At 48.3% G+C, this 22,057-nt stretch overlaps 1 protein-coding gene across 7 annotated transcripts in view; it reads right to left on the bottom strand.

Annotated features, from left to right (window-relative positions):
• rxrgb (retinoid X receptor, gamma b) overlaps window positions 1-22,057 on the bottom strand; it is a 68,610-nt gene that overhangs the window by 7,943 nt on the left and 38,610 nt on the right. For 4 of the 7 annotated variants that reach the window (XM_084164238.1, XM_084164240.1, XM_084164244.1 and 1 more), the window contains exons 2-6: window positions 15,061-15,290; window positions 5,321-5,456; window positions 4,849-5,034; window positions 2,156-2,316; window positions 1,127-1,256 (exon numbers count right to left, since the gene is read on the bottom strand). In XM_084164238.1, the coding sequence (XP_084020364.1) occupies window positions 1,127-1,256; window positions 2,156-2,316; window positions 4,849-5,034; window positions 5,321-5,456; window positions 15,061-15,290 (843 nt within the window). Of the gene's footprint in view, window positions 1-1,126; window positions 1,257-2,155; window positions 2,317-4,848; window positions 5,035-5,320; window positions 5,457-15,060; window positions 15,291-17,184; window positions 17,283-22,057 lie in introns of those variants that run through there. The other 3 variants (XM_084164239.1, XM_084164241.1, XM_084164243.1) reach the window with 2 other exon arrangements.

The raw sequence follows: 22,057 nt of genomic DNA, 5'->3' as shown, positions 1-22,057 counted from the left end.
GTGAAGTGGAAATGTCAAGCTCACAGAACGGGAACGCAGAGTGCTAAAAATCGTCTGTCCTGAGTTCCAAACTGCCTCTGGAAGCAACGTCAGCACAAGAACTGTTCATCGGGAGCTTCATGAAATGTGTTTCCATGGCTGAGCAGCCGCACACAAGCCTAAGATCACCATGCGCAATGCCAAGCGTTGGCTGGAGTGGTGTAAAGCTCGCCGCCATTGGACTCTGGAGCAGTGGAAACGCGTTCTCTGGAGTGATGAATCACACTTTACCAGTTTGGGGAAGGCCCTTTCCTGTTTCAGCATGACAATGCCCCTGTGCACAAAGCGAGGTCCATACAGAAATGGTTTGTCGAGATCGGTGTGGAAGAACTTGACTGGCCTGTACAGAGCCCTGACCTCAACCCCATCTAACACCTTTGGGATGAATTAGAATGCCGACTGCGAGCAAGGCCTAATCGCCAAACATCAGTGCCCGACCTCACTAATGCGCTCGTGGCTGAATGGAAGCAAGTCCCTGCAGCAATGTTCCAACATCTAGTGGAAAGCCTTCCCAGAAGAGTGGAGGCTGTTATAGCAGCAAAGGGGGGACCAACTTCATATTAATGCCCATGATTTTGGAATGAGATGTTCGACGAGCACTTGTCCACATACTTTTGATCATGTAGTGTATCTACCTCAATTACCTCGTACCACTGCACATCGACTCAGTACTAGTATCCCGTGGTCCTCTGTAGCTCAATTGGTAGAGCATGGCGCTTGTAACGCCAGGGTAGTGGGTTCGATCCCCGGGACCACCCATATGTAAAAATGTATGCAGCTTTATGCGCACATGACTGTAAGTCGCTTTGGATAAAAGCGTCTGCTAAATGGCATATTATTATATATAGCCAAGTTATCGTTTATTCCTCGTGTTATGATTTTTTCTATAATTTTTCAATTTTTCTCTCTGCATTATAAGTAAGCATTTCACTGTTAGTTGTTTACAATGCATGTGACAAATAAAACTGGATTTGATTCGATGATTTAGCTATGACCAGAGCGAAACAAACGGTCCGATTTTCTACCCCTCTAACCAAAATGTGCACTCAGGCTTCTGTCTGAGTCCTTATAAGTAGATGTGCTGTACCTGCCCGTAGTAGAATAACCTGGTCGTCTAAGGGCAGCTCTGAGAAGTGAGGGATCCTCTTAGCCCACTCCACCAGGGTGAACAGCTGTTTGTCTGCTGCCTGGCAGATGTTGGTGACCGGGTCGTTTGTCTGGACAGAAGATACAGACAGAGAGTGTAAGATAAGATAAGATAAGATAAGTAAGATACAACATATCTGAATCATATTCCAGCTTATCCATTAACATTAAATGGATATCGTTTACAGGAGGGAGATGCTCTCTCGTTTACAGGAGGGAGATGCTCTCTCGTTTACAGGAGGGAGATGCTCTCTCGTTTACAGGAGGGAGATGCTCTCTCGTTTACAGGAGGGAGATGCTCTCTCATTTACAGGTGCTCTTTCCATGTTCAATAGCTCTGTGTCTATGCTTTATGTCAGTGGTTCTTCATCCTGGTCCTGGGACCCAAAGGGATGCACATTGTAGTTGTTGCCCTAGCACTACACACCCGATTCCACTAGTCAAATGTTTGATGATGAGTTGATTAGTGGTATCAGAAAAACTAAAATGTGTCCCCAGGACCAGGATTAAAGGCCCAGTGCGGTATATATATCTCCACACTATAAGGTTGGACTAATACTATGAAATGGTGAAAATTGTGATAATGCCCTTTTAGTGTAAGAGCTGTTTGAAAAGACCGGCTTAAATTTCCGGCTGTTTTGGTGAGATGGAGTTTTGGCCTGCCTGGTGACATCACCAGGCGGTAAATTAGTTAATAGACCAATAAGAAAGCGAGTTCCAAACCTCTCTGCCAATAACAGCTAGTTTTCAGTTTTCCTCTCCCCGCTTAGACCACTCCCAGAGAGTCCTAGCAAAATTCTTGCTTGAGAAATAGCTCTTTGCTAAGAAGGTTTTTTTTGTTGCTTTTTGACCATTTTAATTTAAAACAATCACAGTAAAGGTACTTAATTGTTACCCAGAAATGATTTGATAATGAGATAAAAACACCTGCATTGGACCTTTAAGAAACACTGCCCTATGTCATCCTTACCGAGTTGCCAGGGCCTTCGTCTGAAGATGTCTCTGTCTTGGGTTCCACGGCAAGCTCTGCGTCCAGAATCTTATCGACGGGCATCTCCTCATTAAAACTACTGGTGGACTCCACCTCATTCTCCCCCGGCTCCCTCCCCCGCTGCCTCTCCTCCTGCACCGCTGCATGGGGTCACAGGGCAAAGGTTAGAGGTTTCTGTATATGAACTTCACAGATCACACACATCCACAAAGCATGACACACGTGGTGCCAAAACACACCAGGCAATCCACAACAATCTACCAGACGTTCCACAACCATTCCAAATGGACACAGAAAATTGAAACATATTGAACACATTTGCCACATATGCACTTACAGCACAACACACAGTAGACAGTAGATACTCAGCCTATTGAGTCCACTGGTCCCACTCACACAGAACTACCCTACGCCTTGATCTCTTTCTCACCTCTCTCTCCAGATGAAATCCTGCGACTAGTGAGGTCTGGCCGCCCGACAAGTTACCCGCTCAACCACATCCCCTCCTCCCTTCTCCAGACCATCTCTGGAGACCTTCTCCCATTCCTCACTTCCCTCATCAACTCATCACTGACCACTGGCTGTGTCCCCTCTAACTTCAAAATGGCAGAGTCACTTCCCTCCTCAAGAGAACCAACACTTGACTCATCTGATGTCAAAAACTATAGACCTGTATCCCTTCTTTATTTTCTTTCCAAAACACTTGAACACTCTGATTAACTTTTTCATTATCTCTCTCAGAACGATTTTCTTGACCCTAACCAGTCAGGCTTCAAGATGGGTCACTCAACTGAGACTGCTCTTCTCTGTGTTTCAGAGGCTCTCCGCACCGCCAAAGCTGACTCTCTCTCCTCTGTTCTCATTTGGTTTTTCGCCCCCTCAGGCTCGTGCGGTGGACGAGATCTTCGTGGGCTATACTCAGCCTTGTCTCAGGGTAGTAAGTTGGTGGTCTGTTGATATCCCTCTAGTGGTGTTGGGGCTGTGCTTTGGCAAAGTGGGTGGGGTTATATCCTGCCTGGTTGGCCCTGTCCGGGGGTATCATCGGACGGGGCCACAGTGTCTCCCGACCCACCCCTGTCTCAGCCAGCAGTATCTATGCTGCAATAGTCTGTGCCGGGGGGCTAGGGTCAGTCTGTCTTATCTGGTGTCCTGTGTGAATTTAAGTATGTTCCCTCTAATTCTCTCTCTCTCCCTCTCTCCCTCCCCTCCCGGAGGACCTGAGCCCTAGGATCATGCCTCAGGACTACCTGGCCTGATGACTCCTTGCTGTCCCCAGTCCACCTGGTCATGTTGCTGCTCCAGTTTAAACTTTTCTGCCTGCGGCTATGGAACCCTGACCTGTTCACCGGACGTGCTACCTTGTCCCGGACCTGCTGTTTTCGACTCTCTCTCTCTACCGCACCTGCTGTCTCGACCTCTGAATGCTCGGCTATGAAAAACCAACTGACATTTACTCCTGAGGTACTGACCTGTTGCACCCTCTACAACCACTTTGATTATTATTTGACCCTGCTTGTCATCTATGAAAGTTTGAACATCTTCAAGAACAATCTGGCCTTAATGGCCATGTACTCTTATAATCTCCACCCGGCACAGCCAGAAAAGGACTGGCCACCCCTCAGAGCCTGGTTCCTCTCTAGGTTTCTTCCTTGGTTCCTGCCTTTCTAGGGTGTTTTTCCTAGCCCCCGTGCTTCTATATCTGCATTGCTTGCTGTTTGAGGTTTTAGGCTGGGTTTCTGTATAGCACTATGTGACATCTGCTGACGTAAAAAGGTCTTTATAAATACATTTGATTGATTGATCCTCCTATATCTATCCGCTGCCTTCGACCCCGTGAACCATCAGATCCTCCTCTCCACCCTCTTAGGACTGGGCGTCTCAGGCTCTGCACATTCTTGGATTGCATCCTACCTGGCAGGTCGCTCCTACCAGGTGACGTGGAGAGGATCTGTGTCTGCACCACGTACTCTCACTACTGGTGTCCCCCAGGGCTCGGTTCTAGTCCCTCTCCTCGGCTCCGTCATATCCTCACATGGTCTCTCCTATCATTGCTATGCGGACGACACTCAACTACTTTTCTCCTTGCCCCCTTCTGACACCCAGGTGGCGACACACATCTCTGCGTGCCTGGCAGATATCTCAACTTGGATGTCGGCCCACCACCTCAACCTCGACAAGACTGAGCTGCTCTTCCTCCCGGGAAAGGCCTGCCCACTCAAAGACCTCTCCATCACGGTTGACAACTCCACATAGTCCCACCTAGCTATCTTAAGATTAATGTAGTAACTGTAAGTCGCTCTGGATAAGAGCGTCTGCTAAATGACTAACATCTTAAATGTAGACATACCACACATACCACACATACCAATGAATACCCATGCGTTACAGATCCGCCCCCGACACACTCAGAAGAGCACACAACCTCCCTCCTTCCTTCTCTCTACACGCACCCCAGTGGAGGCTGCTGAGGGGAGGACAGCTCATAATAATGTCTGGAACGGAGTCAGTGGAATGGCATCAAACACATGGAAACCATGTTTTTTGATGTGTTTGATACCATTCCATTGACTCCGTTCCAGACATTATTACGAGCCGTCCTCCCCGCAGCAGCCTCCACTGATACACACAAAACCTCCTTCCTTCTCCTCCCCTCTCTACACGCACACACTTACACACACCTTCTCTCTTCATGCCCATGGCTAGGCATTTCTGGTAGCGGCAGTACTGGCAGCGGTTGCGCTGTCGTTTGTCTATCAAGCACTCCTTGCTGTCTCGACACGTATAGGTGAGGTCTTTCCGGATGGTTCTCTTGAAGAAGCCTTTGCAGCCTTCACAACTGTACACGCCATAGTGCTTCCCTGGGTAAACAACATCCAAAACATCAACTCCACTGCTTTACCTGAGAAACTGCGCCATTAAACGTAATACCTTTCCCCCTTAATCTATGTCATAGTCCATGGTTATTGGATGATGACTGGAAAAAAAATCAGCAATGAGGTAATTCACTAAATCTAAAATAAATTGGAATAAACCTTTACAATAGTAGCAACAACAGTGAGTTGCTGCCGCCTGTATAGGGGGCCCTATTGCTGCTATAGGGGACTGGACTAGGGCACAGTGGGGAGGTGTGGCCCTATTTCTTACCTGATGATCGGTCTCCACAGATGGCACAGATGTGTTTGGACATGCCTCCAGGGCTGGTGCAGTTGTAGTTGATGTTCCCTAGATTCTGGAGACCCGGAGGAGGCTTGATGTCCTCCGAACTACTGACACTGTTCATCTGGAGCGAGGGAGGAAAGAGGAGGAGGAGCAGGGAGAGAAAGCGATGGATGGGAGAGATGGGGGAGTGGAGTGGAGGAGAAGTTGGGAAAACGTGAATGAGTCGGTTCGTCAGTCGGTCCTGTTCCTCCTTCTTTTACTTCTCTAAAATCTTCCTCTCTCCCCCTCTTCCCCTCTTCCTCTCTTCCCCTCTTCCTCTCTTCCCCTCTTCCTCTCTTTACCTCTTCAACTCTTCCCCTCTCCCTCTCTTCACCTCTTCCTCTATTCCCCTCTTCCTCTCTCCCCCTCTTCCTCTCTTCCCCTCTTCCTCTCTTCCTCTCTCCCCTCTTCCTCTCTTCACCTCTTCCCCACTTCCCCTTTTCCTTTCTTCCTCTCTTCTCTCTTCCCCTCTACCACTCTTCCCCTCTCCCTCTCTTCCTCTCTTCCCATCTTCTCCTCTTCCCCTCTTCCTCTCTTCCCCTCTTCCCCTTTTCCTCTCTTCCGCTCTTCCTCTCTTCACCTCTTCCTCTCTCCCTTTCTTCCTCTCTTCCCCTCTCCCCCTCTTCCTCTCTCCCTCTCTACCCCTCTTCCTCTCTTCACCTCTTCCTCTCTTCACCTCTTCCTCTCTTCCCCCCTTCCTCTCTTCCCCTCTTCCTCTCTTCCTCTCTTCCCCTCTTCCCCTCTTCCCCTCTTCCTATCTTCACCTTTTCCTCTCTTCTCTCTTCCCCTCTACCACTCTTCCCCTCTCCCTCTCTTCCTCTCTTCCCATCTTCTCCTCTTCCCCTCTTCCTCTCTTCCCCTCTTCCCCTCTTCCTCTCTTCACCTCTTCCCCTCTTCCCCTTTTCCTCTCTTCCTCTCTTCCCATCTTCTCCTCTTCCCCTCTTCCCCTCTTCCCCTTTTCCTCTCTTCCTCTCTTCCTCTCTTCACCTCTTCCTCTCTCCCTTTCTTCCTCTCTTCCCCTCTCCCCCTCTTCCTCTCTCCCTCTCTACCCCTCTTCCTCTCTTCCCATCTTCCTATCTTCACCTTTTCCTCTCTTCTCTCTTCCCCTCTACCACTCTTCCCCTCTCCCTCTCTTACTCTCTTCCCATCTTCTCCTCTTCCTATCTTCCTCTCTTCCCCACTTCTCCTTTTCCTCTCTTCCTCTCTTCCTCTCTTCACCTCTTCTTCTCTCCCTCTCTTCCTCTATTCCCCTCTTCCTCTCTTCCTCTCTTCCCCTCTTCCCCTCTCCCTCTCTTCCCCTCTTCCTCTCTTCCTCTCTTCACCTCTTCCTCTCTCCCCCTCTTCCTATCTTCCCCTCTTCCTCTCTTCCTCTCTTCCCCTCTCCCCCTCTACCCCTCTTCCTCTCTTCCTCTCTTCCCCTCTTCTCCTCTTCCTCTCTTCCCCTCTCCCCCTCTTCCTCTCTTCCGCTCTCCCTCTCTTCCCCTCTCCCTCTCTTCCCCTCTTCACCTCTTCCTCTCTTCACCTCTTCCCATCTTCCTCTCTTCCCCTCTCCCTCTCTTCCCCTCTTCCTCTCTTCATATCTTCACCTCTTCCTGTCTTCACCTCTTCTTCTCTTCCCCTCTTCCTATCTTCCTCTCTTCCCCTCTTCCCCTATTCCTCTCTTCCCCTCTTCCCATCTTCCCCTCTTCCTATCTTCACCTCTTCCTCTCTCCCTCTCTTCCTCTCTTCCTCTCTTCCCCTCTTCCTCTCTCCCTCTCTCCCTCTCTTCCTCTCTTCCCCTCTTCTCCTCTTCCTCTCTTCCACTCTTCCTATCTTCACCTCTTCCTCTCTCCCTCTCTTCCCCTCTTCTTCTCTTCCCCTCTCCCTCTTCCCCTCTCCCTCTCTTCCCCTCTTCACCTCTTCCTCTCTTCACCTCTTCCCATCTTCCTCTCTTCCCCTCTCCCTCTCTTCCCCTCTCCCTCTCTTCTCCTCTTCCTCTCTTCCCCTCTTCCTATCTTCACCTCTTCCTATCTCCCTCTCTTCCCCTCTTCCCCTCTTCCTCTCTTCCCCTCTTCCTCTCTTCATCTCTTCCTATCGTCACCTCTTCCTCTCTTCCCCTCTTCCCCTCTTCCTCTCTTCACCTCTTCCCCTCTTCCCATCTTCCCCTCTTCCTCTCTTCCCATCTTCCCCTCTTCACCTCTTCCTCTCTTCACCTCTTCCTCTCTTCCCATCTTCTCCTCTTCCCCTCTTCCTCTCTTCCCCTCTTCCTCTCTTCACCTCTTCCCCTCTTCCCCTTTTCCTCTCTTCCGCTCTTCCTCTCTCCCTCTCTTCCCCTCTTCCTCTCTTCCCCTCTTCCCCTCTTCCTCTCTTCCCCTCTTCCTCTCTTCACCTCTTCCTCTCTTCCCCTCTTCCTAGCTTCACCTCTTCCTCTCTCCCTCTCTTTCCCTCTTCCTCTCTTCCCCTCTTCCTATCTTCACCTCTTCCTCTCTCCCTATTTTCCCCTCTTCCTCTCTTCCCCTCTCCCTCTCTTCCCCTCTCCCTCTCTTCCCCTCTCCCTCTCTTCCCCTCTTCCCCTCTTCACCTTTTCCTCTCTTCACCTCTTCCCATCTTCCTCTCTTCCCCTCTCCCTCTCTTCCCCTCTTCATATCTTCACCTCTTCCTGTCTTCACCTCTTCTTCTCTTCCCCTCTTCCTATCTTCCTCTCTTCCCCTCTTCCCCTATTCCTCTCTTCCCCTCTTCCCATCTTCCCCTCTTCCTATCTTCACCTCTTCCTCTCTCCCTCTCTTCCCCTCTTCCTCTCTCCCTCTCTTCCTCTCTTCCCCTCTTCTCCTCTTCCTCTCTTCCCCTCTTCCTATCTTCACCTCTTCCTCTCTCCCTCTCTTCCCCTCTTCTTCTCTTCCCCTCTCCCTCTCTTCCCCTCTCCCTCTCTTCCCCTCTTCACCTCTTCCTCTCTTCACCTCTTCCCATCTTCCTCTCTTCCCCTCTCCCTCTCTTCCCCTCTCCCTCTCTTCCCCTCTCCCTCTCTTCCCCTCTTCCTCTCTTCCCCTCTTCCTCTCTTCCCCTCTTCCTCTCTTCATCTCTTCCTATCGTCACCTCTTCCTGTCTTCACCTCTTCCTCTCTTCCCCTCTTCCTATCTTCCTCTCTTCCCCTCTTCCTCTCTTCCCCTCTTCCCCTACTCCTCTCTTCCCCTCTTCCCATCTTCCCCTCTTCCCCTCTTCACCTCTTCCTCTCTTCACCTCTTCCTCTCTTCCCATCTTCTCCTCTTCCCCTCTTCCTCTCTTCCCCTCTTCCTCTCTTCACCTCTTCCCCTCTTCCCCTTTTCCTCTCTTCCGCTCTTCCTCTCTTCCTCTCTCCCTCTCTTCACCTCTTCCTCTCTCCCTCTCTTTCCCTCTTCCTCTCTTCCCCTCTTCCTATCTTCACCTCTTCCTCTCTCCCTATTTTCCCCTCTTCCTCTCTTCCCCTCTCCCTCTCTTCCCCTCTCCCTCTCTTCCCCTCTTCCCCTCTTCACCTTTTCCTCTCTTCACCTCTTCCCATCTTCCTCTCTTCCCCTCTCCCTCTCTTCCCCTCTCCCTCTCTTCCCCTCTCCCTCTCTTCCCCTCTTCCTCTCTTCATATCTTCACCTCTTCCTGTCTTCACCTCTTCTTCTCTTCCCCTCTTCCTATCTTCCTCTCTTCCCCTCTTCCCCTATTCCTCTCTCTCTCTCTTCCTCTCTTCCCCTCTTCCTCTCTTCCCCTCTCCCTCTCTTCCCCTCTTCCTCTCTTCCTCTCTTCCTCTCTTCACCTCTTCCTCTCTCCCCCTCTTCCTATCTTCACCTCTTCCTCTCTCCCTCTCTTCCCCTCTCCCTCTCTACCCCTCTCTCTCTCTTCCTCTCTTCCCCTCTTCCTCTCTTCCCCTCTTCCCCTCTCCCTCTCTTCCCCTCTTCCTCTCTTCCTCTCTTCCTCTCTTCACCTCTTCCTCTCTACCCCTCTTCCTCTCTTCCCCTCTTCCTCTCTTCCCCTCTTCCCCTCTTCCTCTCTTCACCTCTTCTCTCTTCCCCTCTTCCCATCTTCCCCTCTTCCTCTCTTCCCATCTTCCCCTCTTCACCTCTTCCTCTCTTCCCATCTTCTCCTCTTCCTCTCTTCCCCTCTTCCTCTCTTCACCTCTTCCCCTCTTCCCCTTTTCCTCTCTTCCGCTCTTCCTCTCTCCCTCTCTTCCTCTCTTCCCCTCTTCCCCTCTTCCTCTCTTCACCTCTTCCTCTCTTCACCTCTTCCTCTCTTCCCCTCTTCCTCTCTTCCCCTCTTCCCCTCTTCCTCTCTTCCTCTCTTCCCCTCTTCCTCTCTTCACCTCTTCCTCTCTTCCCCTCTTCCTAGCTTCACCTCTTCCTCTCTCCCTCTCTTTCCCTCTTCCTCTCTTCCCCTCTTCCTATCTTCACCTCTTCCTCTCTCCCTATTTTCCCCTCTTCCTCTCTTCCCCTCTCCCTCTCTTCCCCTCTCCCTCTCTTCCCCTCTCCCTCTCTTCCCCTCTTCCCCTCTTCACCTTTTCCTCTCTTCACCTCTTCCCATCTTCCTCTCTTCCCCTCTCCCTCTCTTCCCCTCTCCCTCTCTTCCCCTCTCCCTCTCTTCATATCTTCACCTCTTCCTGTCTTCACCTCTTCTTTTCTTCCCCTCTTCCTATCTTCCTCTCTTCCCCTCTTCTCCTCTTCCCATCTTCCCCTCTTCCTATCTTCACCTCTTCCTCTCTCCCTCTCTTCCTCTCTTCCCCTCTTCCTCTCTCCCTCTCTTCCTCTCTTCCCCTCTTCTCCTCTTCCTCTCTTCCCCTCTTCACCTCTTCCTCTCTCCCTCTCTTCCCCTCTTCTTCTCTTCCCCTCTCCCTCTCTTCCCCTCTCCCTCTCTTCCCCTCTTCACCTCTTCCTCTCTTCACCTCTTCCCATCTTCCTCTCTTCCCCTCTCCCTCTCTTCCCCTCTCCCTCTCTTCTCCTCTTCCTCTCTTCCCCTCTCCCTCTCTTCTCCTCTTCCTCTCTTCCCCTCTTCCTATCTTCACCTCTTCCTATCTCCCTCTCTTCCCCTCTTCCCCTCTTCCCCTCTTCCTCTCTTCCTCTCTTCCCATCTTCTCCTCTTCCCCTCTTCCTCTCTTCCCCTCTTCCTCTCTTCACCTCTTCCCCTCTTCCCCTTTTCCTCTCTTCCGCTCTTCCTCTCTTCCTCTCTCCCTCTCTTCCCCTCTTCCTCTCTTCCCCTCTTCCCCTCTTCCTCTCTTCCCCTCTTCCTCTCTTCACCTCTTCCTCTCTTCCCCTCTTCCTAGCTTCACCTCTTCCTCTCTCCCTCTCTTTCCCTCTTCCTCTCTTCCCCTCTTCCTATCTTCACCTCTTCCTCCCTCCCTATTTTCCCCTCTTCCTCTCTTCCCCTCTCCCTCTCTTCCCCTCTCCCTCTCTTCCCCTCTCCCTCTCTTCCCCTCTTCCCCTCTTCACCTTTTCCTCTCTTCACCTCTTCCCATCTTCCTCTCTTCCCCTCTCCCTCTCTTCCCCTCTCCCTCTCTTCCCCTCTCCCTCTCTTCCCCTCTTCCTCTCTTCATATCTTCACCTCTTCCTGTCTTCACCTCTTCTTCTCTTCCCCTCTTCTTATCTTCCTCTCTTCCCCTCTTCCTCTCTCCCCCTCTTCCCATCTTCACCTCTTCCTCTCTCCCTCTCTTCCTCTCTTCCCCTCTTCCTCTCTCCCTCTCTTCCTCTCTTCCACTCTTCTCCTCTTCCTCTCTTCCTTTCTTCCTATCTTCACCTCTTCCTCTCTCCCTCTCTTCCCCTCTTCTTCTCTTCCCCTCTCCCTCTCTTCCCCTCTCCCTCTCTTCCCCTCTTCACCTCTTCCTCTCTTCACCTCTTCCCATCTTCCTCTCTTCCCCTCTCCCTCTCTTCCCCTCTCCCTCTCTTCTCCTCTTCCTCTCTTCCCCTCTTCCTATCTTCACCTCTTCCTATCTCTCTCTCTTCCCCTCTTCCTATTTTCCTCTCTTCCACTCTTCTCCTCTTCCTCTCTTCCTTTCTTCCTATCTTCACCTCTTCCTCTCTCCCTCTCTTCCCCTCTTCTTCTCTTCCCCTCTCCCTCTCTTCCCCTCTCCCTCTCTTCCCCTCTTCACCTCTTCCTCTCTTCACCTCTTCCCATCTTCCTCTCTTCCCCTCTCCCTCTCTTCCCCTCTCCCTCTCTTCCCCTCTTCCCCTCTTCACCTTTTCCTCTCTTCACCTCTTCCCATCTTCCTCTCTTCCCCTCTCCCTCTCTTCCCCTCTCCCTCTCTTCCCCTCTCCCTCTCTTCCCCTCTTCCTCTCTTCATATCTTCACCTCTTCCTGTCTTCACCTCTTCTTCTCTTCCCCTCTTCCTATCTTCCTCTCTTCCCCTCTTCCTCTCTTCCCCTCTTCCCATCTTCACCTCTTCCTATCTTCACCTCTTCCTCTCTCCCTCTCTTCCTCTCTTCCCCTCTTCCTCTCTCCCTCTCTTCCTCTCTTCCCCTCTTCTCCTCTTCCTCTCTTCCCCTCTTCCTATCTTCACCTCTTCCTCTTTCCCTCTCTTCCCCTCTTCTTCTCTTCCCCTCTCCCTCTCTTCCCCTCTCCCTCTCTTCCCCTCTTCACCTCTTCCTCTCTTCACCTCTTCCCATATTCCTCTCTTCCCCTCTCCCTCTCTTCCCCTCTCCCTCTCTTCTCCTCTTCCTCTCTTCCCCTCTTCCTATCTTCACCTCTTCCTATCTCCCTCTCTTCCCCTCTTCCTCTCTTCCCCTCTTCCCCTCTTCCTCTCTTCCCCTCTTCCTCTCTTCATCTCTTCCTATCGTCACCTCTTCCTGTCTTCACCTCTTCCTCTCTTCCCCTCTTCCTATCTTCCTCTCTTCCCCTCTTCCTCTCTTCCCCTCTTCCCCTACTCCTCTCTTCCCCTCTTCCCATCTTCCCCTCTTCCTATCTTCACCTCTTCCTCTCTCCCTCTCTTCCTATCTTCCTCTCTTCCTCTCTTCCTCTCTTCCCCTCTTCCTATCTTCACCTCTTCCTCTCTCCCCCTCTTCACCTCTTCCTCTCTTCACCTCTTCCCATCTTCCTCTCTTCCCCTCTCCCTCTCTTCCCCTCTCCCTCTCTTCTCCTCTTCCTCTCTTCCCCTCTTCCTATCTTCACCTCTTCCTATCTCCCTCTCTTCCCCTCTTCCTCTCTTCCCCTCTTCCTCTCTTCCCCTCTTCCTCTCTTCATCTCTTCCTATCGTCACCTCTTCCTGTCTTCCCCTCTTCCCCTCTTCCTCTCTCCCCCTCTTCCTCTCTTCCTATCTTCCTCTCTTCCTCTCTCCCTCTCTTCCTCTCTTCCCCTCTTCCCCTCTTCCCCTCTCCCTCTCTTCTCCTCTTACTCTGTTTTACACCCACATGTGTGATATGAAAGTGGCTGAGGCTGCGATCACATGATCACATGGCTGGTCAAAGGGAGTGTCTGTGTTTCCTATGTGAGTTTTTGCCATGCAGGCTTCTAATGTTTGTTGACTGTGTGAGCGTGGGAGGAGAGCTGAGCTTTTGCGTTCACCAATCTGCACTTCTCACTTCTCACCAGCAGAGAGAAGCGTAGGGTCACACCAGCTTTAGGGCAGGCTGGGATTTTATGGGTTCAATATATTAGTTTGTCAAGACAGTTCAGTGTAAATGCTGATTAGAAGGAAATATATATACTGGTTTTAGCAAAGGTGTGTTGTAAATCCTTTCCCACAGAGTTCCTAATTACTGAACAAACGTTGTCAAAATTATATTTTTATGGGTTCCTTATCATCTTTCCGCACTTTGCACCTCTTGTCTCCTGTCGACCACTGAGTTGGCTAAAATAGATACGATAACATGTGGATTGGAAATTTGTGCGTGTATTTGAGTGAGCATATGCTTCATACATTCTTGATACAGTACATGATATACATAGATAGGGTTCAGACATGCTTTACAACTATTACTACTTGATATAAAGTATTAGTACTAGCTATAAACAGGCTAAACGCATACTTAGCTCATGCTTTGATTGGGACCTTCACCTTACATACCATATGTAATATACAGTTGAAGTCGGAAGTTTACATACACTTAGGTTGGAGTCATTAAAACTCGTTTTTCAACCACTCCACACATTTCTTGTTAACAAACTATAGTTTTGTCAAGTCGGTTAGGACATCTACTTTGTGCATGACACAAGTAATTTTTCCAACAATTGTTTACAGACAGATTATTTCACTTATAATTCACTGTATCACAATTCCAGTGGGTCAGACGTTTACATACACTAAGTTGACAGTGCCTATAAACAGCTTGGAAAATTCCAGAAAATTATGTCATGGCTTTAGAAGCTTCTGATAGGCTAATTGACATCATTTGAGTCAATTGGAGGTGTACCTGTGGATGTATTTCAAGGCCTACCTTCAAACTCAGTGCCTCTTTGCTTGACATCATGGGAAAATCAAAAGAAATCAGCCAAGACCTCAGAAAAACAATTGTAGACCTCCACAAGTCTGGTTCATCCTTGGGAGCAATTTCCAAACGCCTGAAGGTACCACGTTCATCTGTACAAACAATAGTACGCAAGTATAATCACCATGGGACCACACAGCCGTCATACCGCTCAGGAAGGAGACGCGTTCTGTCTCCTAGAGATGAATATACTTTGGTGCGAAAAGTGCAAATCAATCCCAGAACAACAGCAAAGGACCTTGTGAAGATGCTGGAGGAAACAGGTACAAAAGTATCTATATCCACAGTAAAACGAGTCCTATATCGACATAACCTGAAAGGCCGCTCAGCAAGGAAGAAGCCACTGTTCCAAAACCGCCATAAAAAAGCCAGACTACGGTTTGCAACTGCACATGGGGACAAAGATCTTACTTTTTGGAGAAATGTCCTCTGGTCTGATGAAACAAAAATAGAACTGTTTGGCCATAATGACCATCGTTATGTTTGGAGGGAAAAGGGGGTTGCTTGCAAGCCAAAGAACACCATCCCAACCATGAAGCACAGGGGGTGGCAGCATCATTCTGTGGGTACTGGTGCACTTCACAAAATAGATGGCTTCATGGGGAAGGAAAATGATGTGGATATATTGAAGCAACATCTCAAGACAGTCAGGAAGTTAAAGCTTGGTCGCAAATGGGTCTTCCAAATGGACAATGACCCCAAGCATACTTCCAAAGTTGTGGCAAAATGGCTTAAGGACAACAAAGTCAAGGTATTGGAGTGGCCATCACAAAGCCCTGACCTCAACCCTATAGAAAGTTTGTGGGCAGAACTGAAAAAGCGTGTGCGAGCAAGGAGGCCTACAAACCTGACTCAGTTACACCAGCTCTGTCAGGAGGAATGGGCCAAAATTCACCCAACTTATTGTGGGAAGCTTGTGGAAGGCTACCCGAAACGTTTGACCCAAGTAAAAACAATTTAAAGGCACTGGGAATGTGATGAAAGAAATCAAAGCTGAAATAAATAATTCTCTCTACTATTATTCTGACATTTCACGTTCTTAATTTTTACGAGGATTAAATGTCAGGAATTGTGAAAAACTGAGTTTAAATGTATTTGGCTAAGGTGTATGTAAACTTCCGACTTCAACTGTGCCTTCGGAAAGTATTCAGACCCCATGAATTTTTCCACATTTTGTTACATTACAGCCTTATTCTAAAATGGATAAAATAACAAACATTCCTCATCAATCTACACACAATACCCCATAATGACACAGCGAGATCAGGCACACACCTCTCTCATCTGTGGACTGTGGAGCGATCCGAAGTTGATCCCTGGCGTGGAGGGCGAGCCCAGGGAAGACGTGATGACGGAGTAGGGCGACGCCAGGCCATTCATGGGCGAGCCCAGGGTGCTCATTGGGGATGGGAGGGGCCTGGAGGTGCTGCTGACGGAGGGGTGTCCCACCATGCCCCCCATTGGAGGGCCATGGGAGTGGGGCATGCTCATTGGCCCTTGGGAATCTGTGGGGATGAGTCAAAGAGACAGGGTTAGAGACGGACAGAGCTGAATGCAACAATATCAAACACATTACATGCTGTAGTACCACAGCTGTTTGCCTGCTAATCCTGCTTCTGTATGCCAGAGAACAGATGTTGTGCAACTTCCTCTTTAGCCAGAAAACTATAATGGACTACAGCCCCCCCCCCCCCCTCTCCCCCAGTAATGGACTACAGCCCCCACCCCTCTCCCCGAGTAATGGACTACAGCCCCCACCCCTCTCCTTCTGTAATGGACTACAGCCCCCCCCCAGTAATGGACTACAGCCCCCACCCCTCTCCCCCAGTAATGGACTACAGCCCCCACCGCTCTCCCCCAGTAATGGACTACAGCCCCCACCCCCTCTCCCCCAGTAATGGACTACAGCCCCCACCCCCTCTCCCCCAGTAATGGACTACAGCCCCCACCCCATCTCCCCCAGTAATGGACTACAGCCCCCACCCCATCTCCCCCAGTAATGGACTACAGCCCCCACCCCATCTCCCCCAGTAATGGACTACAGCCCCCACCCCTCTCCCCCAGTAATGGACTACAGCCCCCACCCCTCTCCTTCTGTAATGTTTGGGCTCTCCCAGGAAGACAGACAGACAGACACATACTGAGGCATCTTTCCAGCTGGCCTGGCTGGATATTGTCTAAACAAAAGACTCCACTTTACAAGAGAATGATCACATGACTCATCCAGTTAGCCAGGTGTGTCTGGGAGTGATTACGGCCATCTATTGTATTTCATGAACATGTGTCCATGTCTAGACGATAGTGACCCACTCACTAGATGTGGCTCGGGGGGTGGTTATAGCATTTCTTTCACATTACCCATCACTTTAGAGTGTCTGGGTAAGCATCATCTAATAATTATAAAATATTTATAAAATATTTTTATCAGGACACTTTCATAGTCAGATTAGGATATAGGCCAAGGACTAGATAAAGTGTATTTTTACCTGGAGTTTTTCCTTATTGTAGGCTACTACCTAAACCACTTTTAGTATTGAAATCTTTGGTTGTTTACTACACTACCGTACTCACTCTGTTTAGCACATGGCCTCACATGTGAATCCTTAAAGAGATGAGTGGGGCTAAGGCTGAAGAGGGTGTGAACGATGTTGAATAGGTGTAGATAAAGAAGAACTCTCCAGTAGGTGTGTCAAAACATTCAAGGACACTTTTCTCAAAAGTGGGGTTACAAGTTTATGAACTTTTAAAGCAGAATTACATTCCCATTGTTCCTCAACTGCAGTGTATGATGTAGCATTTTGTAGCTTTGAGTCTATACTTTTATCCAATGTAAATAACACTATTTCAAATGATGCAACATAAGACCGAAACGAGGCGGTCGGTCATATATGCAGTATAACTCAGCGGCTCTCAATGGCCCCTGTGGCCCAAAACTAGCCAACTATCTCTCCAGTCTTGGGAAGATACAATATCTGGCTAGTTTTGAGCAGCAGGGACTTCCTGGGCAGGATACATCAAGCATAGCCAGCCTACCCCCGACCAAGCACAAAACTATCACTTCTTATTTGACACACAGTCAGCTAGTGAGATTCCTAAAAGAAAAGGGGTGGCCGAGGTTAGCGTGCTCTGAGGGAGGAATGTTGTGTGTGTGTGGCAAGAAGCCAGCATGGCCACCAGAGGAAGCGTAAATGGAAAGGGCTGTCTGTGGTGGTTAACGGGGCAACACTGCCTGACCTGACCCAACTCCACCGGCTGTCCCATGCAACGCTATTCTATGTAAATCACTCCACAAACGCAACGCAATTCTATGTAAATCAATCCACAAAAACGTAACGCTATTCTATGTAAATCACTCCACAAACGCGCCGGAATGTATGTTTGTGTACTTTTCACACTCACCTTCCTTAAATGAGGAACAGAACTTGTGAAAAATCATTGCAGACTGTAGTATGTTGTAGACTGACTCCAATACACAGTGAAAACAGACAGAGGAGCTCTGTTCACCTTTGACCCCTGCTGTTGCGACTCAAAGGTCACCTGTTGCCAAATCCCTCCCGACCAAGTTCAAAAGAGATCATATCAGTATCCCAGGGTTACAGAGATTATTCTGAGAAAACGCTAGCAGACAGGTACAGTTAGTGTGCTGCTGCTGCTGCCTCCCATGAATCTCAGACTGGAAAGACTACACCAGTGTATGGTGGTCTGTAATACATAACATCACAATAACCATCATTCTGAGGTGACAATGTTGTCCAGAGCTACATAATTATACAGTATAACACGTGCCTAGCTATGATCAAGTCATTTACATTTCGCATTTCTATTCCCATTACTCTATTACCTCCAAACAGAATGGATACAAACAAAATGGTGATATTTACTATGACTTGATGAGAACCGATACATGGGGAAAAAGAGATGGCTACATTCACAGAGCTACAGTAAGAACAGACAGAGATGGCTACATTCAGAGACAGCTACAGTAAGGACAGACAGAGATGGCTACATTCAGAGACAGCTACAGTAAGGACAGACAGAGATGGCTACATTCAGAGACAGCTACAGTAAGGATGGCTACATTCAGAGACAGCTACAGTAAGAACAGACAGAGATGGCTACATTCAGAGACAGCTACAGTAAGAACAGACAGAGATGGCTACATTCAGAGACAGCTACAGTAAGGATGGCTACACTCAGAGACAGCTACAGTAAGAACAGACAGAGATGGCTACATTCAGAGACAGCTACAGTAAGAACAGACAGAGATGGCTACACTCAGAGACAGCTACAGTAAGAACAGACAGAGATGGCTACATTCAGAGACAGCTACAGTAAGAACAGACAGAGATGGCTACATTCAGAGACAGCTACAGTAAGAACAGACAGAGATGGCTACATTCAGAGACAGCTACAGTAAGGACAGACAGAGATGGCTACATTCAGAGACAGCTACAGTAAGGACAGACAGAGATGGCTACATTCAGAGACAGCTACAGTAAGGACAGACAGAGATGGCTACATTCAGAGACAGCTACAGTAAGGACAGACAGAGATGGCTACATTCAGAGACAGCTACAGTAAGGATGGCTACATTCAGAGACAGCTACAGTAAGAACAGACAGAGATGGCTACATTCAGAGACAGCTACAGTAAGAACAGACAGAGATGGCTACATTCAGAGACAGCTACAGTAAGGACAGACAGAGATGGCTACATTCAGAGACAGCTACAGTAAGGACAGACAGAGATGGCTACATTCAGAGACAGCTACAGTAAGGACAGAAAGATATGGCTACATTCAGAGACAGCTACAGTAAGGATGGCTACATTCAGAGACAGCTACAGTAAGAACAGACAGATATGGCTACATTCAGAGACAGCTACAGTGAGAACATACAGATATGACTACATTCAGAGACAGCTACAGTAAGGATGGCTACATTCAGAGACAGCTACAGTAAGAACAGACAGAGATGGCTACATTCAGAGACAGCTATAGTAAGAACAGACGGAGATGGCTACATTCAGAGACAGCTACAGTAAGAACAGACAGAGATGGCTACATTCAGAGACAGCTACAGTAAGGACAGACAGAGATGGCTACATTCAGAGACAGCTACAGTAAGAACAGACAGATATGGCTACATTCAGAGACAGCTACAGTAAGGACAGACAGATATGGCTACATTCAGAGACAGCTACAGTAAGGACAGACAGATATGGATACATTCAGAGACAGCTACAGTAAGGACAGACAGATATGGCTACATTCAGAGACAGCTACAGTAAGAACAGACAGATATGGCTACATTCAGAGACAGCTACAGTAAGAACAGAGAGATGGCTACATTCAGAGACAGTTACAGTAAGAACAGACAGATATGGCTACATTCAGAGACAGCTACAGTAAGAACATACAGAGATGGCTACATTCAGAGACAGCTACAGTAAGGATGGCTACATTCATAGACAGCTACAGTAAGAACAGACAGATATGGCTACATTCAGAGACAGCTACAGTAAGAACATACAGAGATGGCTACATTCAGAGACAGCTACAGTAAGGGCAGACAGAGATGGCTACATTCAGAGACAGCTACAGTAAGAACATACAGAGATGGCTACATTCAGAGACAGCTACAGTAAGGATGGCTACATTCAGAGACAGCTACAGTAAGGACAGACGGAGATGGCTACATTCAGAGACAGCTACAGTAAGAACAGACAGAGATGGCTACATTCACTGAGCTACAGTAAGGACAGACAGAGATGGCTACATTCAGAGACAGCTACAGTAAGAACAGAGAGAGATGGCTACATTCAGAGACAGCTACAGTAAGAACAGACAGAGATGGCTACATTCAGAGTCAGCTACAGTAAGAACATATAGAGATGGCTACATTCAGAGACAGCTACAGTAAGGATGGCTACATTCAGAGACAGCTACAGTAAGAACAGACAGATATGGCTACATTCAGAGACAGCTACAGTAAGAACAGACAGAGATGGCTACATTCAGAGACAGCTACAGTAAGAACAGACAGAGATGGCTACATTCAGAGACAGCTACAGTAAGGACAGACAGAGATGGCTCCATTCAGAGACAGCTACAGTAAGGACAGACAGAGATGGCTACATTCAGAGACAGCTACAGTAAGAACAGACAGATATGGCTACATTCAGAGACAGCTACAGTAAGGACAGACAGATATGGCTACATTCAGAGACAGCTACAGTAAGGACAGACAGATATGGCTACATTCAGAGACAGCTACAGAAAGGACAGACAGATATGGCTACATTCAGAGACAGCTACAGTAAGAACAGAGAGATGGCTACATTCAGAGACAGCTACAGTAAGAACATAGAGATGGCTACATTCAGAGACAGCTACAGTAAGGATGGCTACATTCAGAGACAGCTACAGTAAGAACAGACAGATATGGCTACATTCAGAGACAGCTACAGTAAGAACATACAGAGATGGCTACATTCAGAGACAGCTACAGTAAGGACAGACAGAGATGGCTATATTCAGAGACAGCTACAGTAAGAACATACAGAGATGGCTACATTCAGAGACAGCTACAGTAAGGATGGCTACATTCAGAGACAGCTACAGTAAGGACAGACAGAGATGGCTACATTCAGAGACAGCTACAGTAAGGACAGACAGAGATGGCTACATTCAGAGACAGCTACAGTAAGGAGAGACAGAGATGGCTACATTCAGAGACAGCTACAGAAAGAACAGACAGAGATGGCTACATTCAGAGACAGCTACAGTAAAAACATACAGATATGGCTACATTCAGAGACAGCTACAGTGAGAACAGACAGAGATGGCTACATTCAGAGACAGCTACAGTAAGGACAGACAGATATGGCTACATTCAGAGACAGCTACAGTAAGGATGGCTACATTCAGAGACAGCTACAATAAGGACAGACAGATATGGCTACATTCAGAGACAGCTACAGTAAGGACAGACAGAGATGGCTACATTCAGAGACAGCTACAGTAAGAACATACAGATATGGCTACATTCAGAGACAGCTACAGTAAGGACAGACAGATATGGCTACATTCAGAGACAGCTACAGTAAGGACAGACAGAGATGGCTACATTCAGAGACAGCTACAGTAAGAACAGACAGAGATGGCTACATTCAGAGACAGCTACAGTAAGGATGGCTACATTCAGAGACAGCTACAGTAAGGACAGACAGAGATGGCTACATTCAGAGACAGCTACAGTAAGAACAGACAGATATGGCTACATTCAGATACAGCTACAGTAAGGACAGACAGAGATGGCTACATTCAGAGACAGCTACAGTAAGGACAGACAGATATGGCTACATTCAGAGACAGCTACAGTAAGTACAGACATATATGGCTACATTCAGAGACAGCTACAGTAAGAACAGACAGATATGGCTACATTCAGAGACAGCTACAGTAAGGACAGACAGATATGGCTACATTCAGAGACAGCTACAGTAAGGACAGACAGAGATGGCTACATTCAGAGACAGCTACAGTAAGGACAGACAGATATGGCTACATTCAGAGACAGCTACAGTAAGAACAGAGAGATGGCTACATTCAGAGACAGCTACAGTAAGGACAGACAGAGATGGCTACATTCAGAGACAGCTACAGTAAGGATGGCTACATTCAGAGACAGCTACATTAAGGACAGACAGAGATGGCTACATTCAGAGACAGCTACAGTAAGGACAGACAGAGATGGCTACATTCAGAGACAGCTACAGTAAGGACAGGCAGAGATGGCTACATTCAGAGACAGCTACAGAAAGAACAGACAGAGATGGCTACATTCAGAGACAGCTACAGTAAGAACAGACAGAGATGGCTACATTCAGAGACAGCTACAGTGAGAACAGACAGATATGGCTACATTCAGAGACAGCTACAGTAAGGATGGCTACATTCAGAGACAGCTACAATAAGGACAGACAGATATGACTACATTCAGAGACAGCTACAGTAAGGACAGACAGAGATGGCTACATTCAGAGACAGCTACAGTAAGAACATACAGATATGGCTACATTCAGAGACAGCTACAGTAAGAACAGACAGAGATGGCTACATTCAGAGACAGCTACAGTAAGGATGGCTACATTCAGAGACAGCTACAGTAAGGACAGACAGAGATGGCTACATTCAGAGACAGCTACAGTAAGAACAGACAGATATGGCTACATTCAGAGACAGCTACAGTAAGGACAGACAGAGATGGCT

The sequence above is a fragment of the Coregonus lavaretus genome (genome assembly GCF_964263955.1).
Source record: "Coregonus lavaretus genome assembly, chromosome: 6".
NCBI lineage: Eukaryota > Metazoa > Chordata > Actinopteri > Salmoniformes > Salmonidae > Coregonus > Coregonus lavaretus.
The sequence above is the reverse complement of the archived record's forward strand: the minus strand, read 5'-3'. Positions and strand labels throughout refer to the sequence as shown.